This window comes from Nerophis lumbriciformis, linkage group LG04 (assembly GCF_033978685.3).
Source record: "Nerophis lumbriciformis linkage group LG04, RoL_Nlum_v2.1, whole genome shotgun sequence".
NCBI lineage: Eukaryota > Metazoa > Chordata > Actinopteri > Syngnathiformes > Syngnathidae > Nerophis > Nerophis lumbriciformis.
The window spans coordinates 31,468,810-31,483,264 of NC_084551.2; the positions used below are offsets into that span (position 1 = coordinate 31,468,810).

General features: G+C 38.0%; 1 protein-coding gene across 2 annotated transcripts in view; it reads left to right on the forward strand.

Annotated features, from left to right (window-relative positions):
* The window catches only part of kcnn4 (potassium intermediate/small conductance calcium-activated channel, subfamily N, member 4), a 69,829-nt gene that overhangs the window by 20,393 nt on the left and 34,981 nt on the right, over positions 1-14,455 (forward strand). For both annotated transcript variants that reach the window (XM_061952383.1, XM_061952391.1), the window contains exons 2-3: positions 8,262-8,357; positions 12,986-13,422. In XM_061952383.1, the coding sequence (XP_061808367.1) occupies positions 8,262-8,357; positions 12,986-13,422 (533 nt within the window). The remainder of the gene's footprint in view (positions 1-8,261; positions 8,358-12,985; positions 13,423-14,455) is intronic.

Consider the following 14,455-nt stretch of genomic DNA (forward strand, 5'->3'; position numbering starts at 1 on the left):
TTTTTTAGTTGTGATTTCCTTCTCTGCATGAAAGTTTAAAAGTAGCATATATTAATGCAGTATGAAGAAGAATGTTTTAATGTAGACACATAGAATCATCATACTGCTGTGATTATATGCATCAAGTGTTCATTCAAGGCTAAGGCAAAATATCCACATATATATCGTGTATCGCAATATGGCCTTAAAATATCGCAATATTAAAAAAAGGCCATATCGCCCAGCCCTAGTTCAATGATGCCATTTCTGTTTGTCATGTATAATTTTGTCTATTTTGTGTTTATCCTTGAATAAACAGGTCAGTTTCTTGTTACCAACCATTGTGTATTATTCAAACTCCCCTAATTCAGCTGGCTAGTTGTTATCAAGAGTACTAAAACCCTTTTCAACATGATTCTGACAACTAAGTAGGCTAAATAACTTTAAACTTTAATACATGCTCGGATAGGCCAGTATCGGTATCGGTCAGTATCGGTATCGGATCGGAAGTGCAAAAACAATATCGGTATCGGATCGGAAGTGCAAAAACCTGGATCGGGACATCCCTATCATACTCACCACACACTCATGAGCACTGATCTGGAAGTTGTGAACTAACCCTTTTTTGGAAAAGAAAATTACTTTTTAAGAATGTCCGACCCCAAGTCAATGTCTTCTTTGTTTTGCTCTGATTAAGCAATCAGATAATTGCTGGCCTTAATGTACCACTGCTTGCCGGCGCTGTGAGGCATATCTGAAATCTGATTGGTTAAAAAAACAACAGCCAGGATATGGTTAATTGGAACCGGACATGACCGCGATAAACGTTTTTTCCCGCGAAGTAGTACTATTATTAATTAATCAAATATTTTCATAGTCAGAGCATAAAAAATGGTTTACGACTTTTTAAATATATGTTTTTTTACATATTTAGAGCCCCCTAAACATGAAATAACAACCATATAGTCAACTATACACTTTTTTCACCCAATATAGTAGCCTTGAGTGTGTTCTGGAGATCACAGTACTGGAGATTACGGAGTGGCTCAGTTGATAGAGCGGCCATCCAGCAATTTGAGGACTCCAGATCCGATTCCAGCTTCCGCTATCTTAGTCACGGCCATTGTGTCCTTGAGCAAGACCTTTCTCCCGCCTTGCTTCCGGTGCCGCTCACACTGGTTTATGAATCTGAATTTTTTGTTCGTGATCAGAGACGCACATTGGCAGCAACACTTCCACCAGAAAACCGCAGGGCAGCTGTGGCTACAAATACCACAATCAACGTGTGAGTGTAGAATGAATAAATGATATGTTTTCAATTCTCTGTGAAGCGCTTTGAGTATCTAGAAAAGCACTATACAAACCGAATGCATTATTATTATTATTATTACTACCGGTAGCATGGAGGATCCTATAAGTCTCATTGTTATCCAGCCACGACAACACGGCCACAACAAAAATACTTCTTCACATCCTGGGTAATTCCTCTAAGTGAGAACTGAGCTTCCATGTGTGAAACCACCGCTGTGTGCTCTTCTGCAAAAACTTGGTCAACTTGACAGTCGTAGCTACGATCGATAGCGTTGATATTTGCATCCGGTCTTCTTAGCACCGCCTTTCTGCGTTGTCATTCCACATCACACAAGTCACAACTGTGTTATTGATGTCGACGATGAAGTGCATCAAAAGAGTTTATCTCCACTTTGACCAGACACTTGCTGAAAGCTAATAGTTTATAAGAGTCTCAGTTTAGCCGTGACATCACTCACGAGGAATGTGGAGAAGTGTTATTGATGAGGCAGGAGTAGAAGATGAAGTCCATCAAAAAGTTGTTCTGCCAAAAGGCAGAGAATATGTATTAAATATGCTTTGGTGGAAATGTTGCGTATGTTTTGCTCAAAAGTAAATTTTATAACCCGTTTTTGAGTCTGTCTGCAAGATGTTCGATTGTGGAGGTGTTCCCAGATTACAAATGAAACTTTGGCCCAACCTCTCCAAAAGTAACATAATTTATCTTTTCAAATTGTACACTATCTAGATATACATCTTGAAGTCGTCACCGCTGTTTTTTTCCCCGAGAAACGGTCAAAAATAAATGTCATAAACATAATATAGATTCACCTGGTCACAACATAAGGTATAGCTTCAAACTCTCAGATCAAATTCAGAACCGCAAAAGAAACGCTGATTTCAGCAGCATTTATGTCACTACACATCTGCGTTATTATGCGCATGCAAAGATTAGATGAAATCGATACTTTATCCTATCTTTTTTGCGTTTCTTTACAGCTGAAGCAGAGGGAGCTCCTCCCCCTCTGGGCTTGACTTCAAGACAAATTAAGCACACCCACCCTGTGATGTCATAAATTACTTCACGCACCCTTACCTACACGGTTTTTCAAATGTGACAAGCGTGCGTGCGATACGAGGGGAGAGGCCATGCATATGCGAAGAAGAGATAAGGAGGAGCATTACTTTGGTTGAGACAAACACACTAACTGTGTTCAGCATGTGTTGCTTTATTTATTGTCACTAGTCACAAACCTCACCAGGCCAATATGTACACTAAACATCTGACTGGCTGGTCATCAGTGTTGGGACTAACGCGTTACTGTAACGCCGTTAGTTTCGGCGGTAACTAGTAATCTAACGCGTTATTTTTTATATTCAGTAACTCAGTTACCGTTACTACATGATGCGTTACTGCGTTATTTTACGTTATTTTTTATGTAGTCTCGGCTAGAAACTGAGGATCTGGAAGCAGAGACGTGCTTCTGATTCTTCCTCTGCGCTCTGTGTGTGTGTGTGTGTCTGCCGTCTGGGTGTGGGAAGGGGAGGGGAGGGGGGTGCGCAATTCAACGTAAACCGTTGGCCAACCAAAAAGTAACCACAGAACACTAGACTATACGGTATAGTGTTCTGTGGTTAGTTTTTGGTTGGCCAAGCGGATGCGACGACAGGCTGTCCCCACTCAGATCCGCACGGACCGGGAGGGGGCGTGCCTTAAGTCCGGCTGGAAATCGGGAGAAATTTGGAGATTGGTTGTCCCAGGGAGAGGCACTGAAATTCGGGAGGGTTGGCAAGTATGAGATATTGTCACTTCTTTTCTTTTGTCGAGCACAAAGAAAAGAACATTTTAGTTAAATGTAAGTTGTGTCTTGGATCAAAGATCCCGTCTCCTGCCCAAAACAACAATTCAAATCTGCCTGGTTAGGCTCTGTGTATGTCACGTGTGCCTTCCTTAGGTGAAGCCAGCTTTACAGCTATGTTGTTGATTGGGGGTTAGGTTTGGTTGGTATCAACACTTCAGTCATCAACAATTGCATCATCTGAGAAATGGACATTGAAACAGTGTAGGACTGACTTGGTATGATATGTACAGCGAGCAGTGGACATAGAGAGAGAGATCAGAAAGTATAAGAAAAAGTGTCTACATTTGATTATTTACAATCCGAAGAGGTATTATGTGGAAGGGAGGGTGTTAGTTTAGGGTTGTAGTTGCCTGGAGGTGTTCTTTTAGTGCGGTTTTGAAGGAGGATAGAGATGCCCTTTCTTTTACACCTGTTGGGAGTGCATTCCATATTGAAGTGGCATAGAAAGAGAATGAGTTAAGACCTTTGTTAGTTCGGAATCTGGGTTTAACGTGGTTAGTGTTAGTGTTATTATGCTGTTTGTTACTTATGTATGTTATGTTGCAGCTATTTAAAATAGTTTTGTCAATTTGTTCTGGCCTGAAATAAATTGGCCCTTTAAAACATATCTTTGTCTTTGTGTGTTGTATGTAGAGCACATTGCTTAGCAGAGTTCAGTGATGCAAATATATGTCAAGTTGATCAACAGATTGTATTATTCTCCAGTGCAATAACAGTACTGAAATGAAGGCTAAAAGGGCATTAATGGGAGCTTTAAAAAAAAGAAGTAGAAGAAGTAACTAAATAGTTACTTTTCACAGTAACGCATTACTTTTTGGTGTAAGTAACTGAGTTAGTAACTGAGTTACTTTTGAAATAAAGTAACTAGTAACTGTAACTAGTTACTGGTTTTCAGTAACTAACCCAACACTGCTGGTCATACATGGGCCATTCCACCACATTTATTTTTTAAATGTGTTTTTTGTTGAATCTTTATATGTCAACATAATGTTATTGTGGTTATAGTTGGTGCATTTTCTCATTTCATGCAAAAAAAAAAAAATCACTTTTGTCATTTTTAGTCTTGTTAAGTCATTATTGCCATTGAACCTTGTCTGAGAAGGGCCAATACACATCATTATTATTAACAGATTTACAGTGGAAAATAAACTATCAATTTACATATTTTTCATTATTTCGAGAGTTTTAACAAGCAAACAGCACTGATTCAGTGGAATGTCCCACATAGTCAATGCACAAAGCATCTAACGTTATTCCTTAACATTGGCGATTTGAGAAATTCGATTCAGAAGTCGGGATGTTTTTCTATATTTATTTATTTATTTTATATTTATTTATTATTAATACAGCTTAAAATTGGTCAATTTGCACCCCAACAGTGCTAAAATGTTTCCAACAAATGCACCACGTGGTGGCGCTGTTATTAAACCCCAAAGTTCATCACTTTTTGTATCATATTTGTATATATCGTATTTGCTGATGCTGTTCTGTTGTTGTTGTTGTGGTTGCTATTGTTATTTTTGTGTTTGTTGTTGTTGTTGTTTCTCTGTCTTTTCCACCTCTTGTACCCGCAATTTCTCCTTCTGTTTTCCTTTTTTTCTCTTTCTATCCCCTCCTGCAGTGCCAAAAATTAATATAAATCCATTTAATAAAGTCAAATACAAATAAGGCAACAAGGGAAGTATCCCACACTTCTCTTTTGTAAAGTAAATATGTACAGCAAATATGAGCATCTACTTCAACAATAGGATTTGGCTGAGTAGCTGAACAGGACCAAAAAAAAAAATGTAACCCCAAAGTTTGATGGATTTGAAAACACGATTACTTTATTGTGTTTAAAGGGGACCTATGATGATTGTAATCTACATTTAACACACCCCATTGTGGTTTAGATAATATGTTTTGGATATCATTTGCTGTAAATGTTGCATGAATTTTGCTCACAGTCACTTTCTTAACCCGGTTTGTGTGTTGAGGCGTTCCCATATTGCAAAGGAAACCACACCACACCCACCCTTTTCAAACGTATCAGCATTTATATGTTGAAAATGTACATTATTTATATATATATATATATATATATATATATATATATATGTATATATATATATATATATATATATATATATATATATATATATATATATATATATACATATATATATATATATATATACCGTATATATATATATTAAGGCTGCAGCTAACGATTATTTTTCTATCGATTAATCTATAGATTATTTTTTCGATTAATCGGTTAATCTATAGATTATTTTTTCGATTAATCTATAGATTATTTTTCCTTTTACCGATTATTTTTTTTATTTAAAATGAAGATGAAAAAATAAATGTAGGCCAGTTTTTTCAAAAGGCATGGCTTTTATTTACAAAAAAAAAAGTATGGCCACTCAGTCAACATTGACAACAACATGACAAAATATTCTGTAACAATGTAAACATTTAACAAAATTAAAAGTAGCTTATTTGCTTTTAATGTGCAAATATAAAAGTAAACATCCAGTGCAAATCTTAATATTCTGCAATAGTATAAGCATTTCAAAAGTAAAAGTATTGCTTATTTTGCTTTAAAATGTGCAAAAATAAAGATAAACATCCAATTCAAAAAAGTGCAAAACGGAAATATTCTGTAACAACAGTGTAAACATTTCAACAAAAGTAAAAGTATTGCTTATTTGCTAAAATGTGCAAAAATAAAGATAAACATCCAATACAAAAAAGTGCAAAACGAAATATTCTGTAACAACAGTGTAAACATTTCAACAAAAGTAAAACTTTTGCTTATTTTGCTTAATAACACAACAATGATAGTATGATTAAAGTGAAAGTTAATTGTTCGTTTGTACATAGTATACGTAATTGTTAATGTTGTAAAAGGTATTTGCACAACTAATTAACGTTAGCGTTAAAGAGGAGCGCGTCTTTGTAAACACTGAACAGGCACGCCAAACGCTCCTCTCAGAGCGAAACGGTGCTTTAGTTTATGAATTTACAACGCAGATACAAATGACACATTCATGTTTTTGTGTAATGATGACAACGTATACTCACGCGGACGATTGAATAGTTGATGGTGATGGCAAGAACGCTACCGTTGTGCTGCTATGATAGGCCATTTCCGCTCGACACAGTGTGCATACAACAACATTATTAGCAGAGGTGGGTAGAGTAGCCAGAAATTGTACTCAAGTAAGAGTACTGTTACTTTAGAGATTTATTACTCAAGTAAAAGTAAGGAGTAGTCACCCAAATATTTACTTGAGTAAAAGTAAAAAGTATGTTGTGAAAAAACTACTCAAGTACTGAGTAACATACACACACATATCATATATATATATATATATATATATATATATATATATATATATATATATATATATATATATATATATATATATATATATATATATATATATATATATGTGTGTATATATATATACACACACACACACACACACACACACACACACACACACATATATATATATATATATATATATATACATACATTGATATATACAGTATATAATTTATATTTATTTATTTTGCCGTTTTTGTTTACATGTTAAAGGTGTTTTAATGAATATACATGCATGTTTAACATATAGATTCCTTTCTTTCATGAAGACAAGAATATAAGTTGGTGTATTACCTGATTCTGATGACTTGCATTGATTGTAATCAGGAAGTAGTGCTGGTAACGTCCACGTTTTCAAATGGAGGAGAAAAAAAGTTCCTCCTTTCTGTCTAATACCACATGAAAGTGGTTGTTATTTGGCATCTTATTTGTCCACCTTCCATATTCGTTTTTATACCCTTTACAAGAAATACATTGGCGGCAAACTCCGTAGCTTGCTAGCTTGTTTGCGCTGGCTTTCGGAGACTTTTATTTTGAAAGCGCAGGCGCGATGGAGCGGGACTTTTATTGTGAAGACAGGAACTGTGCAGTCAGTCTTTACGGTTGAAATAAAAAAAGGGTCTTTTTTCCTTAACACTTTTGATTGATTGATTGGAACTTTTATTAGTAGATTGCACAGTACAGTGCATATTCCGTACAATTGACCACTAAATGGTAACACCCGAAGTTAGCTCGGAGCCAGTCAGGTCATGTGACCCCTGGCTCTGTTTGATTGGTCCAACGTCACCAGTGACTGCATCTGATTGGTGGAACGAAGTGAAACGTCACCAGTAAGGCAGGCACTATGAAGGTCTGTCTGACAGACCAAAACAAACAAAGCGTGCATTAACAGATCGATAAAAATTAGTAGCGAGTAGCGAGCTGAATGTAGATAAAAGTAGCGGAGTAAAAGTAGCGTTTCTTCTTAGGCCGTTTATTGAAATACTCCCACACTTTTGACGACTTTTGGCGTGCTTTTTTCCCCTCGCTCGCACCGCTCGCATCGTCTGCTTTGCGCTCCGCCATGACGGTAGTGTGACGTAAATATGCGACGCGTCGACGAACAAAAACGTCCTCGACGTATTTACGTAACCGATGACGTCGACTACGTCGACGCGTCGTTTCAGCCCTAATATATATATGTACATAAATAATTTTGATGTCGTCACTGCTATTTCTTTTCCCTGACACGGTCGAAAATAAACTTCAGAAACATTATATAGATTCACACTCAGATTTATTCCGAGGCACATAAAAAACAGTTAATTTTACCAGCATTTATGTCTTTGCATGTCTGTGTTATTATGGGCATGCCAATATAAGATGATTATAATACTGTTTCTTACCTTTTTTGCATTTCCTCACAGCCTTAAACAGAGGGAGCTCCTCTCAAAGGAAGGTGGATGTACTTAGTATCCACATAAGTGCATCCACCTAGCTGTGATGTCACAAAGTAGCCAGACTGCAAAACCCAGCCCACGCCAAAATGCATGAACCTTATGATTTGACATTGTTTAACACAATATTCCAACTTTCTAACACTATTTATAAATCAGAAATGACACAATTCATCATAGTCCTCCTTTAAAAATGTAACGTTTACCTCTGCAGGTAGTCGTGACACAATTTACAAGCTTTGTATTGGTTTGACTTGACTTGAGAGAAATCAGATTTGCTGTTTTGTCACACAAATCTTTCTTTGTTTTCCTACCCAGGGCTCAAACGTCGCCTTATTCATCAACTGTTCCATCAGTCTGTCTACTGGGTGTCTCCTCATTTTAATCATAGCCTTCCATTATAAGGACATCAGGGTGAGTTTCCCAGATTTCACTCTGTTTCCAATGCTGGCTTGATTTTTGTGTTGCTCATCTTCAGAGTGTGACTTAATTAAAACAATAATTCCCCACATCAAACTGTTTTCACCAGGAGGTCCACAGAGGTTTGTCTCAACTATATATATATATTTATGTATAAATTAGGAATCCCTGGTGAAAAGCTTTAGGCATGTTGTTTGGAGATTCAACATTTTTTCCAGTCCACATCGTGTGCAAACTCAATACACAAAGTTAATCACTTGAAATTAAACAGAATAAACACTCTCTCATCGACTCCAACGTTCACAGCATGCATGTCCAATTATGTGCTTTACAAAAGAAAAATTGCAGAAGGTCACGCACCCTTGAATCAAACGGCTTACTTTGTGTGCTGGGCAGCTTCACTCTTACCTAGAATGTTTTTCGATTGTGGTCTCAAGCGTGCCTTGGTTACGAGGGGGGAATGCATGCACAGAGATAAGGAGGAACATTTTGTTGTGAGAGACTGGGGATGTTACGATAAATGTTATTACCGTATTTTCGGACTATAAGGCGCACTTAAAATCCTTTCATTTTCTCAAAAAACGACGGGGCGCCTTATAACCCGTTGCCCCTCATGTATGGAATAATTCTGGTTGTGCCTACCGACCTCGAAGCAATTTTATTTGGTATATGGTGTAATGATAAGTGTGACCAGTAGATCGTAGTCACACATAATAGATATGTGTAGACTGCAATAGTAAACGACACCAAAAATTGAAATGTTCCATTGCAAATAAAGACCATTACACATGGCACTAAAAAATCTTTCAAAATGTTTTAGTATGACTTTGAAACCACACCGCTTGATGGATTGTTGGCCCATTACAGCTACCGTAGTCAGAGATACAAGTTTTACTATGGTGTGTGTAAAAGGACCGCAAAATGGCACCCATTAGCAGACATAGTATCTGGCGTATTGTTTAACAATATTATGCAAAACCAACTTTTCTTACCTTCTGGTACGTGCTGATGTGTATTTGAGATCTGCATAAGTCCTGAAAATTTGTGCACGTCTGCCACTGTAGTCCGTGCCGATGCCGTAGTCGATAAGCTTCTTCTTTTTCATTATCTTGTTGTTGTGGGGCATTCACCCTCTGCTGTTGCTATTTGTAATATAAAGTAGCGTAAAGTTGTAACTTGTATATGAAAGCGCTAAAAATGACCAGAGGTGGGTAGAGTAGCCAGAAATTGTACTCAAGTAAGAGTACTGTTACTTTAGAGATTTATTACTCAAGTAAAAGTAAGGAGTAGTCACCCAAATATTTACTTGAGTAAAAGTAAAAAGTATGTTGTGAAAAAACTAAAGTACTGAGTAACTGATGAGTAACGTACACACACACACATATACATATATATGCATATATATATATACACATATACATATATATATATATATATATATATATATATATATATATATATATATATATATATATATATATATATATATATATATATATATATATATATATATATATACATACATATACATTGATATATACAGTATATAATTTATATGTATTTATTTTGCTGTTTTTGTTTACATGTTAAAGGTGTTTTAATGAATATACATGCATGTTTAACACATATAGATTCCTTTCTTTCATGAAGACTAGAATATAAGTTGGTGTATTACCTGATTCTGATGACTTGCGTTGATTGTAATCAGACAGTAATGATGATATAGTCCACGTTTTCAAATGGAGGAGAAGAAAAGTTCCTCCTTTCTGTCTAATACCACATGAAAGTGGTGGGTTTTTGGCATCTTATTTGTACAGCTTCCATATTCGTTTTTATACACTTTACAAGAAATATATTGGCGTCAAACTCCTTAGCTTGCTAGCTTGTTTGCGCTGGCTTTCGGAGACTCTTGTTTTGAAAGCGCAGGCGCGATGGAGCGGCACTTTTATTGTGAAGACAGGAACTGTGCAGTCAGTCTTTAGGCTTTTGACGGGATGTACGGTTGAAATATATCTTTTTTCCTTCACACTTTTGATTGATTGATTGGAACTTTTATTAGTAGATTGCACAGTACAGTACATATTCCATACAATTGACCACTAAATGGTAGCACCCCAATAAGTTTTTCAACTTGTTTAAGTCAGGTCATGTGACCACCTGGCTCTGTTTGATTGGTCCAACGTCACCAGTGACTACATCTGATTGGTGGAACGAAGTGAAACGTCACCAGTAAGGCAGGCACTTTGAAGGTCTGTCTGACAGACCAAAACAAACAAAGCGTGCATTAACAGATCGATAAAAATTAGTAGCGAGTAGCGAGCTGAATGTAGATAAAAGTAGCGGAGTAAAAGTAGCGGAGTAAAAGTAGCGTTCCTTCTCTATAAATATACTTAAGTAAAAGTAAGAGTATGTTGCATTAAAACTACTCTTAGAAGTACAATTTATCCCAAAAGTTACTCAAGTAGATGTAACGGAGTAAATGTAGCGCGTTACTACCCACCTCTGAAAATGACCAGTGTCGTGAGTTTACATAATTTACCCACAGAACTTTAGTTATTCGAGAGTCCCGGTCGGATGGTTTTTCACGGACACATTTCCGGCGTTGTTGCACGAGTGAGCCACGGACGTTCAGATGCTGCTCCGTTGTTGATTTAAGTAAGTCTGAATGTCATTAAAACAGTTAACTCCATCTTTTGACACTTCTTCGACTCCTGTCCTTGCATGCTACACCGCTACAACAAAGATGACGGGGAGAAGACTGTCAAAGGTGAGCCACGTAAATTGCGCATCCTGAAGCGACTGTCAGAAAGTGACTTGAAGATGGTCTGTAAAACATATTCTATGCAACATTCTGACCAAAGAACCACCATTACATGTTTTGTAGACCACAAGCAAGTGTTTAAATGTAGAAAAAAAAAAATATGACCCCTTTAATGCGCCCTATAATCCGGTGCGCCTTCTGTATGAAAAAAAACCCTGACTAGACCTGCTCATCGGCAGTGCGCCTTATAATCCGGTGCGCTCTATGGTCCGGAAAATACGGTAATAATAGTATGAATGAATAATAGTATTATTGTTTTATGCCGAGATTTTTACAGAGTCACATTGGACAATTGCTTTATTGTCAAATTTCAAGGTGGTATTCTTAAACAAGTGCCTGCGTCGAGCAGGGCCAATAGTCAACATGTCTGTCTTTTTAGAGTTAAGATGCAAACGGTTGCTGGAGATTAATTGTTTCATTTCATTAGGACACACCTCCAGATGACTACAATCTGGCATGTTGGTCAGTTTTAGGAGCATGTAAAGTTGGGTGTCATCAGCATAACTGTGAAAACTAACACCACATTCGCATATGATGCAAATGCTGTGATTAACGGTATCGAAGGCAGTGCTGAGATCAAGCAGTAGCGATATTGATAATGTATCGACATCCATAGTCACTTTTGCAAAGGACGTCTCATGAGAGTGATTTTCCCTGAAACCTGACTAAAAAGTTCAAAAAGGTTGTTAGATACTAAGGCCCTGTTTACACTGCACACAAAATCTGATTGTTTTGCCCTCAAGTGAAACAAATCGGATATTTTTTGCCATCCTAAACGCTCCAAAGTGCTTCAAATCTAAACTCTTCACATCAGATTTGGGCCACATCAGGATGTAGTCTGAACCCGATTGAATTCGATCTTTTCAAACGTGACTGCAGTATAAATGAAAATGCACCCTGAATGCTACCTGCTTGCGACTTTTACGTCATCTTTGGGCAAGCTACGTCATTCGGGTGCGCAGGAAAATAATTGGCCTGCCAGTGGACTTGGATACGTCATCAAATATGCGGTTTCGGTGTGCAAAATATTTTGTCGGCGGCCGACTTTTCGGTGCATCACTAGTCAATAGTGCACAATTAATAGGCTATATGTAATACATACATATATATACTGTAGATACACACATATATATATATATATATACATATGTATGTATTGTTATTTGGGACGGCGTGGCGTGGTGAGGGTTCCAGGTTCGCTCCCCGCCTCTTGCCATCCAAATCACTTCCGTTGTGTTTTTGGGCAAGACACTTCACCCTTGCCCCCAGTGCCGCTGACATTGGTGGTCGGGGAGGCCGTGGGCGCAAATTGTCAGCCAAGCTTCTGTCAGTCTACCCCAGGGCAGCTGTGGCTACAAATGTAGCTTACCACCACCGAGGTGTGAATGTGAGCACTTTGAGTATCTAGTTGATAGAAAAGCGCTATATAAATCTAATTTATTATTATTATTATTATTATTTTCAATGATAATTTACATACCATACAAGTGCAAAAAACCCCAAAACAGTCATAAAAAAAACTATACTTCCATCCATCCATCCATCCATTTTTACCGCTTGTCCCTCTCGGGGTTTCGAGGGGGCTGGAACCTATCCATAAAATATTAAAAGTAAATGTAACAAATCGCAATTATAGGTATTATTTGTATTCCAGGATTAGATAAAAAGAATATCTAATTCTACCTTTTCTTGTGTTTCCTCAAACCAGTTCTGTATGTGGTGCCATACGGTAAATGATGTGGTGCGCCTAACAAAAAAAACACCACGGACCCTAACATCTCTTCTAATAATTGTCTTTCAGCTTTTCATTATCGACCACAATCAGGTGGACTGGCGCATTGCCATGACCAGCCACAGGGTTTTTGTCATCACGTTTGAGCTACTGGTCTGTGCTATCCATCCCGTCGGCATCTACTGGGAGGCGGGCCTTCACGGCAACTCCTCTTCCTCACCTCCGCTGTGTGATTCCGACGATCACAGTAAGACTTTGGCGAATTTGGAGCTGCTGCTGTCGGTGCTGATGTTCCTGCGCTTGTACCTGGTGCACAGAGCGGTCCTGCTGCACAGCAAGGTGCTGCTGAGCGCCTCCTACAGGAGCATCGGCTCGCTCAACAATATCAACTTCACCTTCCGCTTCGTACTCAAGGTCCTGATGAACAAATACCCTGCACGCACGCTGCTCGTCTTCATCCTCTTCTTCTGGCTCACGGCATCTTGGATGCTGACTCTATGTGAGAGGTATGGCGCACATCTGTAAATTCTAATATAGTGGCACCTCGGTTTGTACGCCACACTTTTCGTATGATACGCTTTTTGACTACAAAAAATTTAGCCCTGGTTTTTGTATTCTGTTTTGGTTATAATAGGGCCAAACTTTGTGCCTAACAAATTATGTTTCCGCATTATTTTGCGGAATTGAGTGCGCAAACACAAAATCCCATTTTTTGGTGACTCAGTCTGTCATTTTTTAATTGATTTTATTGATAGGTGGCAGAGGGGTTAGTGCGTCTGCCTCACAATACGAAGGTCCTGAGTAGTCCTGAGTTCAATCCCGGTGCGGAGTTTGCATGTTCTCCCCGTGACTGCGTGGGTTCCCTCCGGGTTCCCTCCGGGTACTCCGGCTTCCTCCCACCTCCAAAGACATGCACCTGGGGATAGGTTGATTGGCAACACTCAAATTGGCCCTAGTGTGTGAATGTGAGTCTGAATGTTGTCTGTCTATCTGTGTTGGCCCTGCGATGAGGTGGTGACTTGTCCAGGGTGTGCCCCGCCTTTCGCCCGATTGTAGCTGAGATAGGCTCCAGCGCCCCCCGCCACCCCGAAGGGAATAAGCGGTAGAAAATGGATGGATGGATGATATATTTTTATTTAATAATCCACCATGTGGCCAGAGAAAATTGTGAGTTACAGCACTTTGATAAAGAACGTGAGAAACACTATTGAGTTAAAAAAGAACTTAAAGCAAAGCACAAAGGCTCTCCCCTCCCCTTCTCCCTCTGCACTCATCTTTCCAAGAGTCTTCAGTAAAGGTAATGTTCATTTATTCATTTAATTTGTCATTATACGTAGTTCGCATAATTTGTGCATGTAAGACTGTAATTATTCTCTATAAAAGGTATTTTGTGTTAAAATTTCTGGGTGTGTGATTATTTGGATTTAATGGGTTTATTCGATTTGAGCCATTGTGCATTGTAGCATACTTCTTGAATTCTCAGCTTCAAGAAAGCTTCCAAAGATGGATATTAATGGCGTATGGTTCAATTTTTCTTAA